This window comes from Salmo trutta, chromosome 13, assembly GCF_901001165.1.
Source record: "Salmo trutta chromosome 13, fSalTru1.1, whole genome shotgun sequence".
NCBI classification, from domain to species: Eukaryota; Metazoa; Chordata; class Actinopteri; order Salmoniformes; family Salmonidae; genus Salmo; species Salmo trutta.
In genome coordinates this window covers 31124398-31146270 of record NC_042969.1, presented here as the reverse complement: position 1 = coordinate 31146270, position 21873 = coordinate 31124398, and the positions used below count along the sequence as shown (strand labels likewise).

Below are 21873 nucleotides of genomic sequence, written 5' to 3'. Positions count from 1 at the left end.
CTGGGGTTGAGCCTGGGGCTGGGGTTGAGCCTGGGGCTGGGGTTGAGGCTGGGGCTGGGGTTGAGCCTGGGGCTGGGGTTGAGGCTGGGGCTGGGATTGAGACTGGGGCTGGGATACAGCCTGTCTCTGCTGGGCTGCGTAAGCAGGTATAGGAGGGGGTTTCACAGTCGGACGGAAGATAGCGTGCCTGGTCCTGGTGGAGGGGCTGGGGCGAGGACTGGACTGACTCTGTGGAGGACAAACACAAGCACTCACAGCATTACTGTCAAAACAGTTTTTTAATTAGTATTTTGTTATTAACCTGTCAAGAGTAAGCTTTTTAGCATTGACTTTACTGTACATACAATGTACTGTGGTGTAAGGTGAATGAACAGATCCCCTCACCAGTCTGTCTGAGCCCTGTCTCTTCAGTAGGAAGGCAGGGTTGGCATGGCCGTTGGCATAGCTGTTGTCAAGGTGACTGTTGGCATGACTGTTGACAAGGTGACAGTTGGCAAGACTGTTCACAAGGTGACCGTTTTCAAGACTGTTGGCTTGTAGATGTTTGGCTTCAGCAGGGACTGGCCAACTGACTGGACAACTAAGGAGTCAAAACACAGTGTTTTTCATTCTAGAAGTTAAATCTGAGATGTTGATTACTGTGTTGCATATTTTCCTTTAATAAAACAAGATAAATTCAAACAGTTAAAGATGTAAAAACAACTGAAATACTGAGTTACACACATTGTCTTGGGTGGTGGGACCGAGGTCTTCAGAGGAAGGTTTTTATGTAGTTTATGGCTGTAGCAGCACCACAGTCCCACAGCAGCCAATAGGACAAAGATAATCATGGGGAGGAGCAACAGGACAGGAAGTAGACTGCCTAGAAACACAAACAACATCAACAACAAAGGTCAGATCAAGCATTAACCTGCATTAACCAACAATCAAATATATGTGGTTTAACCTAGTAGTCTTTTGCAACACCACATCAGTTATTAGACTGACTGAATCATTATTTGAGTGACTGGTTGGTTGATAACATACTGTGGTTGATGACAGGTCCACTGTCGACACTCCCTCCTGTCCCCTCCTGGTCGCACAGGGGAGGGGCCCAGCCTGAGTCACAGTGGCAGTGGTGGTTGTTGTTACACAGCTAGAGAGAGAGAGAGAGAGAGAAGGAGAGAGAGAGAGAGAGAGAGAGGGTTTCAACACTGACAACCTGTCAATATTCCTCCTACACCATATTATGTGTTATAACAGCTTTATTAAACCCCTGAGTCCATAACCTCAGACCCAGCACCTTCCCTTCCCTTATTCTACAGTAGCCCATACGCCTACCTCCCCCTCCCCCATCACTCCCATGCCCTTCCCCTATCACACACCCAGCCGCTCCCATACCCCATGGCCGTGGCACTTGGCATTGCACTCATCCGCTCTCAGGAAAGACGCGTTGCGGCACTCTCCACCAAAACAGATCTGTCACAGAGAGTGAGAGAGAAAGAGAAGGAGGGATGGAGAGAGAGGGTGAGAGAGAGAAAGGAGAAGGATGAGAGAGAAATGAGAGGGATGAGAGAGCGAGAGCGAGAGAGAGAGAGAGAGTCATTATCATAAGTAGATAGTCCAGTAAATGGCATCCTGCCACAACAGAGAGCTCATAGAGTACTAAAAGATACACAGCGCTCACGCACACACACACACACACACACACACACACACACACACACACACACACACACACACACACACACACACACACACACACACACACAGACACACACACACACAGACACACACACACACACACACACACACACACACACACACACACACACACACACACACTACCCCCACTCCTCCCTTCTCCTCTCCCCTCCTCACCGAGTCCTCTCCACACTTGGTCCCGGTCATGACCAGTCCTGGGTCCAGTGTGTCCCCCTGTTCCTCATCCCCCTGGACTGGTCGGTAAACGTGTGTCCCCCTACAGAGGACCTTCTTGATTCCCACCCGGACCGTGGTGTCGATGGGAACAGCGTTAGTATCCAGGGGCTTGGAGGCTGAACTCACACACTGGATCTTACCACATCTAGCATCCCTAAAGCAACAGAACGGTCACATGGATTCACACACTGGATCTTACCACATCTAGCATCCCTAAAGCAACAGAACGGTCACATGGATTCACACACTGGATCTTACCACATCTAGCATCCCTAAAGCAACAGAACGGTCACATGGATTCACACACTGGATCTTACCACATCTAGCATCCCTAAAGCAACAGAACGGTCACATGGATTCACACACTGGATCTTACCACATCTAGCATCCCTAAAGCAACAGAACGGTCACATGGATTCACACACTGGATCTTACCACATCTAGCATCCCTAAAGCAACAGAACGGTCACATGGATTCACACACTGGATCTTACCACATCTAGCATCCCTAAAGCAACAGAACGGTCACATGGATTCACACACTGGATCTTACCACATCTAGCATCCCTAAAGCAACAGAACGGTCACATGGATTCAGACATGTAAGGATTGTTTTGTAGGTGTGAAAGAAATGTTAAATGGTAGTTCAAGGAAGAGACACTTCTATACTTGCAAAGGATCACACATTTGGTGCCGACTGTGTGACTCCTCACCTGTCCCTGCATCCTTTGTATTTCCCCAACAGGTCTTTGCCACAGTTCCCAAAGGTGTCTCCTGCCTCGTTCACCTTCTTAAAGCACAGGTCTAGAGCAGGACGGCCATCTAGAGAGGACAGAGCACACACAGTGTTATATGACCTCCTGCAAGCACACAAATGTTCCTGTGGTCAGGTAAAGCCTGTCCTGTGAAGATCTCTGATAGCGAAAACAGAAATAACACCGAACAGAGCCCAGTCCAGTAACAAGCCCTTGGAGCCAATCTGAAGGACCCAGATAGGTGTGAGCAATATTGTCGAAGCCGCAGACCAACAATGGATTTTAATAGGGGAGAGCTACATTGAAAAGTGCTATAAAAGCAATCCATTACTTTATAACTCCGCCCCAGAATGATTGATAGGTACTAACCCCGCCCCCAGAGTGATTGACACTGCTGCTCCAGGGTGAGACACATGCCGGTGTAGCAGTAGGCCCGCCCCCCGTCACAGGAAATACCATCCACCAGGTATAAGTTAGCAGGACAAGTCTCCGCCTTCCCATCACAGTACTCAGGTAGGTCACATGACCCGGATGGAGTACGACACAACACACCTGGACTCTTCAACTAAAGAGAGAGAGGCAGAGAGGGAGAGAGAGGAAGGAGACTATTAAACGATCCAACACACCTGGACTCTTCAACTAGAGACAGAGAGGGAGAGAGAGGAAGGAGACTATTAAAACCTCGGGGCAGTATTTTCATGGCCGGATGAAAAACGTACCCAATTTAAACAGGTTACTACTCTGGCCCAGAAAATAGAATATGCATATTATTAGTAGATTTGGATAGAAAACACTCTGAAGTTTCTAAAACTGTTTGAATGGTGTCTGTGAGTATAACAGAACTCATATGGCAGGCAAAAACCTGAGAAAAATTGAATCAGGAAGTGGGAGAAATTAGAAATGTAGTTTTTCTTTTGAATCCCTTGAAAAACTATAGTGACATAGGATTTACGTTGCACCTCCTAAGGCTTCCATTGGCTGTCAACAATCTTTAGGAACTGGTTTCATCCGTCACCTGTTACCGGGCAGAAAATTGTGGCTCAGTCAATCAGGGGCCTGTTTGAGGACAGGTGTCTCGTGACGGGCGTGCACGCGAGTTCGCTGTTTGTTATTTTTCTTCTGGGATGAATACTTATTGCCCGGTTGTAAAATTATCGCAATTTTACGTTAAAAAATACCCTAAAGGATTGATTGTAAACATCGTTTGACATGTTTCTACAAACGGTAATGGAACTTTTGAACATTTCGTCTATGGATTTGCGTCCACGCCACATGGCATTGTAAAGTGTTCTGGATGGGTCAACAAAATGGTGGTATTTGGACATAAATGATGGACTTTGCAGAACAAATGAACATTTCTTGTGGAAGTGGGTGCCCATCCGAGTGCATTCCGCCGAAGATCAGCAAAGGTAAGAAAATATTTCGAACATATTTTTAGAGATTTGTCGACGCCGTGGTTGTAGGCTAACTGTATAGCTTAGCATTGAAGGCTAAGTTCTGTACTCAGAATATTGAACAATGTGCTTTTTCCGTAAAGTTATTTTGAAATCTGACAAAGTGGTTGCATAAAGGAGTAGATTATCTCTAATTCTTTAAATAATTGTTAGAAATTTTGTCAACGTTTATGAGTTCTTCTGTAAATTAATGTGCCCATTCACCGGAAGTTATGGGGAGAAAACATTTTCTGAACGTCACGCACCAATGTAAAAATTGGGTTTTTGGATATAAATATGAACTTGATCAAACAAAAAATGCATGTATCGTCTAACATGATGTCCTAGGAGTGTCATCTGATGAAGATTGTCAAAGGTTAGTGCTTAATTTTAGCTGTATATCTGGTTTTGTGATGGCTATCCGTGCTTGGAAAATTGCTTTCTTTTTTGCTAAGGTGCTATCCTAAAATAATCTAATGTTTTGTTTTCACCGTAAAGCCTTTTTGAAATCGGACAATGTGATTGGATTAACGAGTAGAGTATCTTTAAAATGCCGTATAATACTTGAATTTACATTTTTAGATTATTCTTTTTTTAATTTCGCGCCGTGCTATCTCACTGGTTGTTGTCCAACCAATCCCGTTAACGGGATTTTATCTCGAAGGGGTCCTCAAGAGGTTTTAAGCGATCCAACACACCTGGACTCTTCAACTAGAGAGAGAGCGAGAGAGAGGGAGGGGGAGAGAGAGAGAGAGAGAGAGAGAGAGAGAGAGAGAGAGAGAGAGACTATTAAACGATCCAACACACCTGGACTCTTCAACTAGAGAGAGAGAGAGAGACAGAGAGGAAGGGAGGGGGGAAGGAGGAAGGATAGAGCGAGAGAGAGAGAGAGAGAGAGAGAGAGAGAGAGAGAGAGAAGGGGACTATTAAACGATCCAACACACATGGACTCTTCAACTAGAGAGAGAGAGAGGGAGGAAGGGAGGGAGGGAAGGAGGAAGGATAGAGAGAGAGAGGAAGGAAGAGAGAGAGAGAAGGTGGGGGATAGAGAGAGAGCGAGAGAGAGAGCGAGTGGACAACCAGAAAGCGAGAGAGAGAGAGAGATAGAGAGAAAGATAGAAAGAGAGAGAAAGGACAACCAGAAAGAGAGAGAGAGGACAACCAGAAAGAGAGAGAGAAAGAGGACAGTGTACAGTACCTTACAGTTGTGACAGCAGACTCCGTGGGCACATTCTGCTCCAGCCTTCAGAGTACAGTTGTTGGCATTACAGCAGGGACTGGAACACTCCTGCAGAGAGAGGATGAATAATCAGCATATACACACACACACACACACACACACACACACACCAGCGGAGACTCTTCAGAGAAGGAAGGGGAGGACCCTCCTCCTCAGTGAATTTCTTTTTTTTTTATTGTAAAACATTGAAAAAGTTATCGTTTTTAGATAAAACTGTACTAAATATATTAATGTCACCAAATAATTGATTAAAACACACTGTTTTGCTTCATTTTTTTCACTTTCAGTTTCACTTATTTAGCTAGCAAATGCAGCTGGCTAGTTTAGTTACTCAAACACCTGGCTCGAACAGAGAGATGCTATGCTAGCTAGCTGGCTATGACTATCCAACACAACACTGGAACTCTTCCAATTCAAGGTAAGATTTTGGTTTTATTAATGTATTGCCACTGTGGCCCACGGGTGTAACTGCTTACTGACTGTACACTGTAACGTTACTGCATGATTGTAGCCGGTTTACTAATGCATTAGTTATATTAGCTATGTTGACTAGGAAGTTACTTTAGCTAATATGGTGACAACGATGTAGGCTGTGTGTAGCGGTTATGACATGGTTTGGCTTGGAAAGGTTTTTCGCCTGGTCACATACAGCTGATGTGTTGTTCATTGAAGTCCACAAACAAAGGGAAACGGTGAGAGGAGGAGAGTGCATAGAGGCAAGAAGGAATACAACGTGGCTGCTATGAAAGTGAACTGTGTTTATGCGTGATCACAGGTGTATTGATTCCGCCGATTCTGTTGAAAAACCTTTCTTAAATGGAAGCTAGAGATAAAAATACCTGAATTTGTCAAATAGAAACTCTCGTTTGCAACTGTTGGACTAATGATTACACAGTAGATAAGCTACATGCAGTTAAGAGTGTGCAAGGCGGTATTGAATGTGTCACTGTCTCTCTCATTGTCTTTCTCTCGACCTAAGTGCACCTACGTTGTAAACTTTCATTCATAGGCTTTAGCAACCTCATGGTGGGTATAGGGAAAATGTGAATATCATGTAGTAGTCTAAACCTATCGATGTTATATTGAACTGGGTGAATGGAATATAAATGACAGTCATCCAACATGCTGTAATAGAAGTAAGGCCATGTCAATGGCGGCACTGACCATCACTGACACACACACACCCCACACACACGCACACTTCCCCCCTCACCTTCTCGTCTCCACAGTCACACTCCTCTCCGTCCTCCAGGTATCCGTTCCCACAGCGCTGTCCACCGTACATGGCTCTGGTGTTGGGGAGGTTGAACAGACACTTTCCCCCTCCGGAGCTCAGGTACCTGCTCAGCTCCCGCTGGTTACAGCCGTTAAACACACGCGGGAACGGGTGACTGCGTCACACACACAAGGGGTGTATTCAGTAAGGTGCAACGCGTTGCAGATAGAAATGCAATCAATAGACTTTACATTATTCCTTCTACTCTACGTGTCAGAGAAGAAAGTCTGTTCTAAGTAATATATTTCTATACAGACTATTAATATTCCACTACATTTTGCTCAGCTGAACGTGTCCCAGGAATGTCTTTTACAAAGCAGGATCAATCATTGTATCATTATTTAACCTTTATTTATACAGGTTTATTCTCATTAAGATAACATGTCTTTAATAAGAAAGATCTATTCAACATAGATTCTCTCACCCAGTGGCAGCAGCCATGATGCAGCCTCCATCATCAGCCTGGGCCTGGCAGCACCCAGGGCTGTCATGGCTCATGCCAAAGTTATGCCCCATCTCGTGAGCCATGGTTGCTGCCACGCCCACAGCACTGTCAGAGTGGTCCTGCAGGGGGGTAGAGGTCAGGGAGTAAAGGTCAATGGTTAGGGGTAGATTCCCATATTGAAAGTCAAAGGGACATACATCTCATGTTAGCTTGGTTCTAGATCTATGTGTGCTATTACAAATACATCACAACTTTATTACAACTTAAGAGAAATCTTTAGTGGGCTGCTATTGGCTATGGTCAAATTTCAAACGACAGAGTTCTGTTGTAGTCTTACCGAGTTGATTCCCCCTGACTGGTACTCTGAGCACATGGCTCTGAGAGGGGCCAGCCCAATGGTGGTGCCCTGAAATGCCACGCCCCTGGGGAAACAAAAAACACAGCAGTGTAGTTCCACTGAATGGTCTTAATTGAAGGAAAGAAAGATGGATTGAGGATGGATGGATTAAAGAGATCTAGAGTACAGTAAGGAGTGTGTGTGTCACACTAACGTGATGAGTTGAGCGTTGTCGTTTGGTAGTGTGTGTAGCTGTTTGCGTCTCCAGGCCAGGAACGCTCCCAAGGTACTGTAGGGGTTACCAGACACACTGATCCTGTCCTGATCAGACCACACCTCCAGACCGATCACTGCCACACGAATACTTAGAGACTTGTAGTACTGCACAAACACACACATACAAACACACACACACAGATCATTTGACAAACATTTTTTATTTTATTTCAACTTTAATTAACCAGGTAGGCAAGTTGAGAACAAGTTCTCATTTACCAAGATAAAGCAAAGCAGTGCGACAAAAACAACAACACAGAGTTACACATAAACAAACGCACAATCAATAACACAATAGAAAAATCTACAGTGGGGGAAAAAAATATTTGATCCCCTGCTGATTTTGTACATTTGCCCACTGACAAAGAAAGGATCCGTCTATAATTTTAATGGTAGGTTTATTTGAACAGTGAGAGACAGAATAACAACAAAAATATCCAGAAAAACGCATGTGAAAAATGTTATAAATTGATTTGCATTTTAATGAGGGAAATAAGTATTTGACCCCCTCTCAATCAGAAAGATTTCTGGCTCCCAGGTGTATTTTATACAGGTAACGAGCTGAGATTAGGAGCACACTCTTAAAGGGAGTGCTTGTTACCTGTAAAAGAGACACCTGTCCACAGAAGCAATCAATCAATCAGATTCCAAACTCTCCACCATGGCCAAGACCAAAGAGCTCTCAAAGGATGTCAGGGACAAGATTGTAGACATACACAAGGCTGGAATGGGCTACAAGACCATCGCCAAGCAGCTTGGTGAGAAGGTGACAACATTTGGTGTTATTCGCAAATGGAAGAAACACAAAAGAACTGTCAATATCACTCGGCCTGGGGCTCCATGCAAGATCTCACCTCGTGGAGTAGCAATGATCATAAGAACGGTGAGGAATCAGCCCAGAACTACACGGGAGGATCTTGTCAATGATCTCATGGCAGCTGGGACCATAGTCACCAAGAAAACAATTGGTAACACACTACGCCGTGAAGGACTGAAATCCTGCAGCGCCCGCAAGGTCCCCCTGCTCAAGAATACATATACATGCCCGTCTGAAGTTTGCCAATGAACATCTGAATGACTCAGAGGACAACTGGTGAAAGTGTTGTGGTCAGATGAGACCAAAATGGAGCTCTTTGGCATCAACTCAACTCGCCGTGTTTGGAGGAGGAGGAATGCTGCCTATGACCCCAAGAACACCATCTCCACCGTCAAACATGGAGGTGGAAACATTATGCTTTGGGGGTGTTTTTCTGCTAAGGGGACAGGACAACTTCACCGCATCAAAGGAATGATGGACAGGGCCATATACTGTCAAATCTTGGGTGAGAACCTCCTTCCCTCAGCCAGGGCATTGAAAATGGGTCGTGGATGGGTATTCCAGCATGACAATGACCCAAAACACACGGCCAAGGCAACAAAGGAGTGGCTCAAGAAGAAGCACATTAAGGTCCTGGAGTGGCCTAGCCAGTCTCCAGACCTTAATCCCATAGAAAATCTGTGGAGGGAGCTGAAGGTTTGAGTTGCCAAACGTCAGCCTCGAAACCTTAATGACTTGGAGAAGATCTGCAAAGAGGAGTGGGACAAAATCCCTCCTGAGATGTGTGCAAACCTGGTGGCCAACTACAAGAAACGTCTGACCTCTGTGATTGCCAACAAGGGTTTTGCCACCAAGTACTAAGTCATGTTTTGCAGAGGGGTCAAATACTTATTTCCGTCATTAAAATGCTAATCATTTTATAACATTTTTGACATGCGTTTTTCTGGATTTTTTTGTTGTTATTCTGTTTCTCACTGTTCAAATAAACCTACCATTAAAATTATAGACTGATCATGTCACGTCCTGACCAGTAAAGGGGTCTATTTGTTATTGTAGTTTGGTCAGGACGTGGCAGAGGGTATTTGTTTTCATGGTTTTGTGTATGTGTTTAGATAGAGGGATATTTTATGCAGAGTGTTTCTGGGGTTTATTGGTGTAGTGTCGATGCAGAGGGGGTAGTTGATTTAGGTGGTTCGGGGTGTGGTTCAGGGTGTGGTCCCGTGTGGCTCAGTTGGTAGAGCATGGTGTTTGCAACGCCAGGGGTGTGGGTTTGATTCCCACGGGGGACCAGTACGGAAAATAATATATGAAATGTATGCATTCACTACTGTAAGTCACTCTGGATAAGAGCGTCTGCTAAAAATGACTAATATGTGTGTGTATTGTAGAGGGGTATTTGATTTATGTGTTCCGGGGTGTTGGGTATGTTCTTGTGTTTGTATTTCTAAGGGGCTGTTCTAGTTTTGTATTTCTGTGTTGGCCTGGTATGACTCTCAATCAGGAACAGCTGTACATCGTTGTTGCTGATTGAGAGTCATACTTAGGGAGCCTGTTTTCACCTGTCACTTTGTGGGAGGTTATTTCCGTGTTTAGCTTTATGCCTTACAGGACTGTTTATCGTTGTTGTGTTTTTGTATACGTGTTTGTTTTGGTTTCCCTTCTTTGTCCTAATAAAAGAAGATGAGTGTACATATACCCGCTGCGTTTTGGTCCTCCACACACGACATCCATGACAGATCATTTCTTTGTAAGTGGGCAGGGGATCAGCAGGGGATCAAATACTTTTTTACAATTTAGCATTAACACTGGAGTGATAGATGTACAGATGATGATGTGCAAGTAGAGATACTGGGGTGCAAAAGAGCAAAAAAATAACAATATAGGGATGAGGTAGTTGGGTGGGCTATTTACAGATGGGCTGTGTACAGGTGCAGTGATCGGTAAGCTACTCTGACAGCTGGTGCTTAAAGTTAGTGAGGGAGATATAAGTCTCCAGCTTCAGTGATTTTTGCAATTCGTTCCAGCCATTGGCAGCAGAGAACTGGAAGAAAAGGCAGTCAAAGGAGGTGTTGGCTTTGGGGGTGACCAGTGAAATATACCTGCGGGAGTGCGTGCTACGGGTGGGTGTTGCTATGGTGACCAGTGAGCTGAGATAAGGCAGAGCTTTACCTAGCAAAGACTTAAAGATGACCTGGAGCCAGTGGGTTTGGCAACGAATATGTAGCGAGAGCCAGCCACAGTGGTGGGTAGTATATGGGGCTTTGGTGACAAAATGGATGGCACTGTGATAGACTGCATCCAATTTGCTGAGTAGAGTGTTGGAGGCTATTTTGTAAATGACATTGCCGAAGTCAAGGATCGATAGGATAGTCAGTTTTACCAGGGTATGTTTGGCAGCATGAGTGAAGGAGGCTTTGTTGCGAAAAAGGAAGCCGATTCAAGATTTCATTTTGGATTGGAGATGCTTAATGTGAGTCTGGAAGGAGAATTTACAGTCTGACGAGACACCTAGGTATTTGTAGTTGTCCACATATTCTAAGTCAGAACCATCCAGAGTAGTGATGCTAGACGGGCGGGCGGGTGTGGGCAGCGATCGGTTAAAGAGCATGCATTTAGTTTTACTAGCATTTAAGAGCAGTTGGAGGCCACAGAAGAAGTGTTATATGGCATTGAAGCTCGTTTGGAGGTTTGTTAACACAGTGTCCAAAGAAGGGCCAGATGTATACAGAATGGTGTCGTCTGCGTAGAGGTGGATCAGAGAATCACCAGCAGCAAGAGCGACATCATTGATATATACAGAGAAAAGAGTCGGCCCGAGAATTGAACCCTGTGGTACCCCCATAGAGACTGCCAGAGGTCCGGACAACAGGCCCTCCGATTTGACACACTGAACTCTATCTGAGAGGTAGTTGGTGAACCAGGTGAGGCAGTCATTTGAGAAACCAAGGCTATTGAGTTTGCCAATAAGAATGTGGTGATTGACAGAGTCGAAAGCCTTGGCCGTGTCGATGAAGACGGCTGCACAGTACTGTATTTTATCGATGGCGGTTATGATATCATTTAGGACCTTGAGCGTAGCTGAGGTGCACCCATGACCAGCTCTGAAACCAGATTGCATAGTGGAGAAGGTACGGTGGGATTCGAAATGGTCGGTGATCTGTTTGTTAACTTGGCTTTCAAAGACTTTAGAAAGGCAGGGCAGGATGGACATAGGTCTGTAACAGTTTGGGTCTAGAGTGTCACCCCCTTTGAAGAGGGGGATGACCGCGGCAGCTTTCCAATCTTTAGGGATCTCAGACAATACGAAAGAGAGGTTGAACAGGCTAGTAATAGGGGTTGCAACAATTGCGGCAGATAATCTTTGAAAGAGAGGGTCCAGATTATCTAGCCCAGCTGATTTGTAGGGGTCCAGATTTTGCAGCTCTTTCAGAACATCAGCTGTCTGGATTTGGGTGAAGGAGAAGTGGGGGAGGGGGGGGGGGGGCTTGGGCAAGTTGCTGCGGGGTGCATAGCTGTTGGCCGGGGTAGGGGTAGCCAGGTGGAAAGCATGGCCAGCTGTAGAAAAATGCTTATTGAAATTCTCGATTATCATAGATTTATCGGTGGTGACAGTGTTTCCTAGCCTCAGTGCAGTGGGCAGCTGGGAGGAGGGGCTCTCCATGGACTTTACAGTGTCCCAAAATGTTTTGGAATTATTGCTACAAGATGCAAATTTCTGTTTGAAAAAGCTAGTCCTTGCTTTCCTAACTGACTGTGTATATTGGTTTCTGACTTCCCTGAAAAGTTGCATATCGCGGGAGCTATTCGATGCTAATGCAGTACGCCACAGGATGTTTTTGTGCTGGTCAAGGGCAGTCAAGTCTGGAGTGAACCAAGGGCTATATCTGTTTTTAGTTCTACATTTTTTGAAAGGGGCATGCTTATTTAAGATGGTGAGGAAAGCACTTTTAAAGAACAACCAGGCATCCTCTACTGTCGGGATAAGGTCAATATCCTTCCAGGATACGCGGGCCAGGTCGATTAGAAAGGCCTGCTCGCAGAAGTGTTTTAGGGGGCGTTTGACAGTGATGAGAGGTGGTCGTTTGACCCCGGACCCATTACGGACGCAGGCACTGAGGCACTGATTGCTGAGATCCTGGTTGAAGACAGCAGAGGTGTATTTGGAGGGCAGGTTGGTTAGGATGATATCTATGAGGGTGCCCATGTTTACAGATTTAAGGTTGTACTTGGTAGGTTCCTTGATCATTTGTGTGAGATTGAGGGCATCTAGCTTAGATTGTAGGACGGCTGGGGTGTTTAGCATATCCCAGTTTAGGTCACCTAACAGTACAAACTCTGAAGATAGACGGGGGGCAATTAGTTCACATATGGTGTCCAGGGCACAACTGGGGGCTGAGGGGGGTCTATAACAAGCGGCAACAGTGAGAGACTTGTTTCTGGAAAGGTGTGTGTGTGTGTGTGTGTGTGTGTGTGTGTGTGTGTGTGTGTGTGTGTGTGTGTGTGTGTGTATGTGTGTGTCGGAGGCTGAGCAGTTGCCGTACCAGGCAGTGACGGGTACGAGACCCAGCACCTATGATCCAAATGAGAGCCAAACGGAGCTGAGACCCGGTACCTTTGGTTATTTGAATTATCTAATGAAAAATTGTTGTCCACATTTAATTTTCCACAGCCAACCACACGAGTAAACAACGACAAAATCAGACAACTCCATAGTAGAATAGTTGACCTATTAAATTGTTCAATCTGTCGCATTCTATGAGAGAAAATAATATTCCTCTTGAGGTCCATTCAAATTGCAAGAGAAAGGAAGAGAGATATGAATGCTCAGTCATTGTACAACATTCTTAATGCAGTCCAGAGGAAAATACATATTTGAAATCATTTTTGATGGCCACTGTTAAAAGAGGAGGATAACTGAGCTTTTTGGAGTTACCAGGCTATACTTAATTCTCAAATCCAAGAAATGAGCAGGCCTAAACTGCACCATTTTAGAACCAGAGTGTTCAGCAGTGGTATTGGTTTATGTGAGTTAGCACTCGCCAATGGCGTTGAATGCATAGGGAAGACTGGGGCTAAATGTAACACGGGTCAGGTGTAACTAGGCCTACATTATATTCACAGTACAGGATCCTTGGTTGGCTGAGTGCCAGTGGAACAGTTTTTTTTGGGGGGGGGGAACAATCAAGTCATCAATATGTTTCTAACTAGCAACATTAGAGCCTTATGTTTACACTTTAAAGTGTGTGATCTAACCTGCCTGATCATATGGACCTATACGTTATTGGGCTCATTTCTGGAGGGGGAAATTATATTTTCATTCAGTATGCAGTAGAATGTTTTTATGAAAAGTCACCAGAACTGGCCTTCTCACAGTCCTTCTCCCCCACCATATTGTAGGCCCCTCCACCACCTGTAGTATGCTGCGATATGTGCCTTTTGTCAGTATTATATTGTTTAGGTTAGTGTCTTATACCCCCCCCCACACACCCCAAACTAAATGCATAGTTAAATAAAGGTTAAATAAAAAAAAATACAAAACTAGGGACCCACAATCTCCCAAATCCCAAATGAACCACAATGTTCATTTGTGTGGTTTTCTCACCTTGTCTACGTAGTTAGCTGCCTCCAGCAGTTTCGTCTTCGTCCTATTTAAGTCCCCGCCGTGCTTCTGAAACTACACAGACACACACAGTTACTGCCATGCTTGAAGAATTTCACCCGGAAGAGTAAGGACAGCAGGATGACCTCAACCAATCAGACACGTCAGACAGCAATAAAGGATATTAGAACAGACCCTGTTAGATCTCACTAGAACAGACCCTGTTAGGTCTCATTAGAACAGACCCTGTTAGGTCTCATTAGAACAGACCCTGTTAGGTCTCATTAGAACAGACCCTGTTAGGTCTCATTAGAACAGACCCTGTTAGGTCTCATTAGAACAGACCCTGTTAGGTCTCATTAGAACAGACCCTGTTAGGTCTCATTAGAACAGACCCTGTTAGGTCTCATTAGAACAGACCCTGTTAGGTCTCATTAGAACAGACCCTGTTAGGTCTCATTAGAACAGACCCTGTTAGGTCTCATTAGAACAGACCCTGTTAGGTCTCATTAGAACAGACCCTGTTAGGTCTCATTAGAACAGACCCTGTTAGGTCTCATTAGAACAGACCCTGTTAGGTCTCATTAGAACAGACCCTGTTAGGTCTCATTAGAACAGACCCTGTTAGATCTCATTAGAACAGACCCTGTTAGGTCTCATTAGAACAGACCCTGTTAGGATCTCATTAGAACAGACCCTGTTAGGTCTCATTAGAACAGACCCTGTTAGGTCTCATTAGAACAGACCCTGTTAGGTCTCATTAGAACAGACCCTGTTAGGTCTCATTAGAACAGACCCTGTTAGGTCTCATTAGAACAGACCCTGTTAGGTCTCATTAGAACAGACCCTGTTAGGTCTCATTAGAACAGACCCTGTTAGGTCTCATTAGAACAGACCCTGTTAGATCTCATTAGAACAGACCCTGTTAGATCTCATTAAAACAGACCCTGTTAGGTCTCATTAGAACAGACCCTGTTAGGTCTCATTAGAACAGACCCTGTTAGGTCTCATTAGAACAGACCCTGTTAGGTCTCATTAGAACAGACCCTGTTAGGTCTCATTAGAACAGACCCTGTTAGGTCTCATTAGAACAGACCCTGTTAGATCTCACTAGAACAGACCCTGTTAGGTCTCATTAGAACAGACCCTGTTAGGTCTCATTAGAACAGACCCTGTTAGGTCTCATTAGAACAGACCCTGTTAGATCTCATTAGAACAGACCCTGTTAGATCTCATTAGAACAGACCCTGTTAGGTCTCATTAGAACAGACCCTGTTAGATCTCATTAGAACAGACCCTGTTAGGTCTCATTAGAACAGACCCTGTTAGGTCTCATTAGAACAGACCCTGTTAGATCTCATTAGAACAGACCCTGTTAGGTCTCATTAGAACAGACCCTGTTAGGTCTCATTAGAACAGACCCTGTTAGGTCTCATTAAAAACAGACCCTGTTAGATCTCATTAAAAACAGACCCTGTTAGGTCTCATTAGAACAGACCCTGTTAGATCTCATTAGAACAGACCCTGTTAGGTCTCATTAGAACAGACCCTGTTAGGTCTCATTAGAACAGACCCTGTTAGATCTCATTAGAACAGACCCTGTTAGGTCTCATTAGAACAGACCCTGTTAGGTCTCATTAGAACAGACCCTGTTAGGTCTCATTAGAACAGACCCTGTTAGATCTCATTAGAACAGACCCTGTTAGGTCTCATTAGAACAGACCCTGTTAGGTCTCATTAGAACAGACCCTGTTAGGTCTCATTAGAACAGACCCTGTTAGGTCTCATTAGAACAGACCCTGTTAGGTCTCATTAGAACAGACCCTGTTAGGTCTCATTAGAACAGACCCTGTTAGGTCTCATTAGAACAGACCCTGTTAGGTCTCATTAGAACAGACCCTGTTAGGTCTCATTAGAACAGACCCTGTTAGATCTCACTAGAACAGACCCTGTTAGGCCTCATTAGAACAGACCCTGTTAGGTCTCATTAGAACAGACCCTGTTAGGTCTCATTAGAACAGACCCTGTTAGATCTCATTAGAACAGACCCTGTTAGATCTCATTAGAACAGACCCTGTTAGATCTCATTAGAACAGACCCTGTTAAGTCTCATTAGAACAGACCCTGTTAGGTCTCATTAGAACAGACCCTGTTAGGTCTCATTAGAACAGACCCTGTTAGGTCTCATTAGAACAGACCCTGTTAGATCTCATTAGAACAGACCCTGTTAGGTCTCATTAGAACAGACCCTGTTAGGTCTCATTAGAACAGACCCTGTTAGGTCTCATTAGAACAGACCCTGTTAGGTCTCATTAGAACAGACCCTGTTAGATCTCATTAGAACAGACCCTGTTAGATCTCATTAGAACAGACCCTGTTAGATCTCATTAGAACAGACCCTGTTAGGTCTCATTAGAACAGACCCTGTTAGATCTCATTAGAACAGACCCTGTTAGGTCTCATTAGAACAGACCCTGTTAGATCTCATTAGAACAGACCCTGTTAGGTCTCATTAGAACAGACCCTGTTAGGTCTCATTAGAACAGACCCTGTTAGATCTCATTAGAACAGACCCTGTTAGGTCTCATTAGAACAGACCCTGTTAGGTCTCATTAGAACAGACCCTGTTAGATCTCATTAGAACAGACCCTGTTAGATCTCATTAGAACAGACCCTGTTAGGTCTCATTAGAACAGACCCTGTTAGGTCTCATTAGAACAGACCCTGTTAGGTCTCATTAGAACAGACCCTGTTAGGTCTCATTAGAACAGACCCTGTTAGATCTCATTAAAAACAGACCCTGTTAGGTCTCATTAGAACAGACCCTGTTAGATCTCATTAGAACAGACCCTGTTAGGTCTCATTAGAACAGACCCTGTTAGGTCTCATTAGAACAGACCCTGTTAGATCTCATTAGAACAGACCCTGTTAGATCTCATTAGAACAGACCCTGTTAGGTCTCATTAGAACAGACCCTGTTAGGTCTCATTAGAACAGACCCTGTTAGGTCTCATTAGAACAGACCCTGTTAGATCTCATTAGAACAGACCCTGTTAGGTCTCATTAGAACAGACCCTGTTAGGTCTCATTAGAACAGACCCTGTTAGGTCTCATTAGAACAGACCCTGTTAGGTCTCATTAGAACAGACCCTGTTAGGTCTCATTAGAACAGACCCTGTTAGATCTCATTAGAACAGACCCTGTTAGGTCTCATTAGAACAGACCCTGTTAGATCTCATTAGAACAGACCCTGTTAGATCTCATTAGAACAGACCCTGTTAGATCTCATTAAAAACAGACCCTGTTAGGTCTCATTAGAACAGACCCTGTTAGGTCTCATTAGGGGGAGTGGGGAGGATGTGGTTGAAGTATGACGATAGAGATGAAGGGATGGGGGAGATGTAACAGATTGATGGATAGTCTCTAGTTCAGTCTTTCCTTGGAGTATGAGGCACAGGTCAGAAGAGGAGATGGAGGTCATGCATCCTTTTACCTTCTCAACTGACTAACTGGAATAAAAGGCCATGTAAAATGGACTAAGGTGTCTGGCCTCTTACCTCAGCATGGTCAGCTACCAGCAGCAGCTCTACATACTTCATACTCTGGCCCACGTCTCTACGCTCCTGGAGAAAATCAGGACATATTAGAGAACTTTACAGCCAACTTTTACAGTGCATTATTACTTGTTATAAGTATGAGCGCGCACCACACACATATACCCCCCCCCTCCATAATGGTTTATTATCAACTCATCGTATGTTTTGCATCTATTTTTCATCAGTCTTAAAATGCCTGACATTTCTTGGATATTTCACTGATTCAAAGCAGCCCTCTATTCATTGGAGAAGATAGTGGTTGTTTTCATATCAGATACCAGTCTAACCATTCCTGCTCCACTCACCCTTCCGCCCCGCGCCGTCATCATTCCCTGGATGAGGTCATCCAGACCTTCCCCCTGGCCCTGGTTGCTATGGCGATGCCCACAAGTTCCGTTAGGCAGACGGAGGTTCTCGGCTCGGAACACAGCGTGAGGAGGCTGTGTATCCATGGTGGCGGTGGGCAGGGGTTCTATCAGGTAGCTGACGCTGGTGTTCACTGTAATCAGTCCCCTAGGGAAACAGAGATCTGAATCACAACAGTTCCAGGCTAGAAAACAAACGAAAACTATTATAGCTGGGCAAAACGTAGTGGTTTTTCAGTCTCTGGTTTAAGAGAGAATCCATCAAATAATTATTGAGAGAAGTTAGATATGGCAGAATGTAAAACTAGAAACAGCTGGGATTTACATGTCAGGTCTGAGACAACTAAATCCTGGCTGAACTGTATGTTGAACTGTGTATATAAATCCTGATACCGGATGGGTATCAGGAGTAGAGAGAAAGAGAGAGACAGATAGAGAAAGAAGGAGGAGGGAGAGAGAGAGAGAGAGAGAGAGAGTTAGAAAGAGAGAGAGAAGGAAGAGTAGAAAAATAGAGATTAAATTGGATCAGGGAGACACCCAGCACATATCAGGTTCTGACTCAGTGGGGATTGGATCAGGGAGACACCCAGCAAATAGCACCCTTCTCCAGATGCTTCTACAGCCCTGTGTGTGTGTGTGTGTGTGTGTGTGTGTGTGTGTGTGTGTGTGTGTGTGTGTGTGTGTGTGTGTGTGTGTGTGTGAGCACTCCTCCTCCTACAGATGTTCTGTCAATGTATGTGTCTGTTATTCTCCTATAACCGTCTCCTCTGTGAACCCAGAAAGGAAACAACAGCACGGCTGGATCCCTGGAGCTTCAGTGACTTAACATGGAACCCAAATGACCTAGAAACACACTGGCCTGCATATCTCAACAGTCAGTGCATGGCCAATAAATAAACCATCTTTTGACCTGCTCTCCTATTGTGCTGGTTTGAGAATGACCGTGTGACAAATATATGTCTGAATTGTCATTAAAATAAAATGTATAAATATTTAGGAGGCATGTCTTTGTCACAACGTCGACTGAAGGTGGCGCCTCTCCTCGTTCGGGCGGCGCTCGGCGGTCGTCGTCGCCGGCCTACTAGCTGCCACCGATCCTCTTTTCATTTTCTTTTGGTCAGGTCTGGTTTATGTGTGCACCTGTATTGTGTTAGATCGTTAGTGGGGGGGTATTTAGTCTGTCTGTTTAGGTTTGGGGATTGTGCGGGATTGTTTTTGTCTGGTTAGGTTAGGTTGGGGTTTAGGCATTCCCTCTGCATTTTGTCTGGTTAGGTTAGGTTGGGGTTTAGGCATTCCCTCTGCATTTTGTCTGGTTAGGTTAGGTTGGGGTTTAGGCATTCCCTCTGCATTTTGTGTGTTAAGGCATACGAGTTTTTCTGGGCTGCGCCTCTACTCTGTTTTCGGGCTCTTACTGTTATTGTATTTTTACCCTGCCTTACATGTTGTTGGCAGTTTTGGACTGTTGCCTATTAAAATGGGTGTTCATGGACCTTGGTCTCCTGCGCCTGACTTCACCCCTCCTGCTGCTTTGAGTTCCTGACAGTCTTATTCAATGGCGTTAGTGATCACCACTTCCACCAGAAATGTTACCTGTGGTAACTCTTACCTGAGACCTGAGCAGGTGCTGAGTGCTGCACTGGACCCCTCCACACCACGGACGTCACCATGGTAGAAACAGTGGCCCTGCAACATGAGAGGAGAGTTAAACAAACTCACATCATGTATTTTTCTTTTTGCGATGATGTCACCTAAGATTTAAGAGCTTGGTCAGCCTGTCTCTGATTCAGCCAACTCTTTTGCCATTTGACATCCACAAATCAGAAATAGTCTGGTTTCATGATTACCCCCCTATTGTGAGATGCTTTAGAACACCCCATTGAACTCACAGTGCTGGGTGGATTGGAGGTCTGGCGGGAACCACTGGGACTGTACCATATCTCCTGATATCCGGGGGCCAATAACTGCCTGGAACATACGGAACGGGAGAGAGAACATTACCCCACTGAAAACAGTGCTGGTGAATAGAATACACTGTCACCATCAAACAAAGGGGAGCGGGGTGCTTCTGTCAGGGAGAACAGAGAGAGGGAAAGGGAAAGAGAACATGACAGGAGTGTGATAGAGTGAGTGAGAGAGGAAGAGAGAGAATGAGAGTGAGCGATGAAAAGTGAGAAAAGAAGAGAGAGAGAAGTACTGTGTTCCTCTCCAGGGGCACACAGCTCATTAAACATTAATTGTGACATTCTGAGTTACAAAGGTAAAGAGAGTGCCTCAAAGCATTACAGAGAGATACAGATACAGAGAGATACACAGAGAGATACAGATACAGAGAGATACAGAGAGGTACAGAGAGAGGTACAGAGAGAGATACAGATACAGAGAGAAACAGATACTGAGAGATACAGATACAGAGAGATACAAAATATAATGTAAATACAACCCATATTTATGCTTATTTATTTTCCCTTTTGTACTTTAACCATTTGTACATCATTACAACACTGTATATATACATACATAATATTACATTTGTATTGTCTTTATTCTTTTGGAACTTGTAATGTGTAATGTTTACTGTTAATTTTTATTGTTTATTTCACTTTTGTATATTATCTACCTCACTTGCTTTTGCCAATAAAGCCCCTTGAATTGAATTGAATTGATACACAGAGAAATACAGATACAGAGAGATACAGAGAGATACACAAAGAGATACACAGAGAGATACAGATACAGGGATGCACAGAGAGATACAGATACAGAGAGATACAGAGAGATACACATAGAGATAGAGATACAGAGAGATATAGAGAGATACACAGAGAGACACACAGAGAGATACAGAGACAGATAGATACACAGAGAGACAGATGTAAAAAGAGACAGAAAGATACACAGAGAGATAGAGATACAGAGAGATACATAGAGAGATACAGAAACAGAGCGATACAGAGAGATACACAGAGAGACAGATATAAAGAGAGATAAAAAGATACACAGAGAGACAGAGACAAAGCCCTTTGAATTTAATTTCATTGATAGAGATACACAGAGAGAAAGATATAGGGAGAGATACAGAGAGACAGATATATAGAGAGATACACAGAGAGAGACAGAGATAGATATACACAGAGAGACAGAGATAAAGAGCAACCCAGACTCAACCCTATTAAAGAAACAATCCTATCTACAACATATACAATCCCAAACCTTTCTGTTCGGTCAGAAAAGCTATTTTTCCCTCCCAGACATTTGGATAATAACTATGTCTACATCAATAGAGTGACTGTTTGTTTGTCCAACGACACTATGACAGGGCTTTCAGTCAACTCTTACTTCTGGACTTTTCTAACGCCCTTACTGAATGGGTTCATGCTGAATTTGGAGTGTCACCCTGGGTAAACTCATAGTTAGGATGTGAGAGCCTGGTCAAACACACACAGATGCTCTATAGACAGACCAACAAACATTCAGGGGTCTTGTGCAGATGTTTATTTTGTTGCTCTGATTGGTTCCAAGTCTGTCTCAATCCACTCTTCCTGTTTTCATTCAAATACTAAACCACACCACCAGCTGTTATAGGTCTCTCTCTTTCTCTACCACTCTCTCTCTCTCTCTCCCTCTCTCTCTCTCAGATCCATCAAACTAAGGAATGCAGTTGGACCATGCTGAACACACACACACACACACACACACACACACACACACACACACACACACACACACACACACACACACACACACACACACACACACACACACACACACACACACACAGTTGGGATAGATCTTTCTTCATCACTGGGTTTGGCTG

The 21873-nt window shown here is 44.4% G+C and overlaps 1 protein-coding gene across 1 annotated transcript; it reads right to left on the bottom strand.

Moving 5' to 3' along the window:
- Positions 1 to 42: 42 nt before the first annotated feature.
- Positions 43 to 20032, bottom strand: adam19b (ADAM metallopeptidase domain 19b; the record flags this gene model as incomplete). Its single annotated transcript, XM_029773956.1, has 18 exons — positions 43 to 228; positions 385 to 580; positions 724 to 862; positions 1027 to 1135; positions 1381 to 1458; positions 1861 to 2074; positions 2634 to 2742; positions 3045 to 3240; positions 5307 to 5396; positions 6562 to 6739; positions 7049 to 7188; positions 7407 to 7491; positions 7621 to 7787; positions 14102 to 14173; positions 17656 to 17721; positions 18000 to 18207; positions 19666 to 19742; positions 19946 to 20032. Coding segments are annotated over 18 exons (2397 nt in total), but the record flags the coding sequence as incomplete, so codon positions are not given.
- Between the last annotated feature and the right edge of the window lie 1841 nt (positions 20033 to 21873).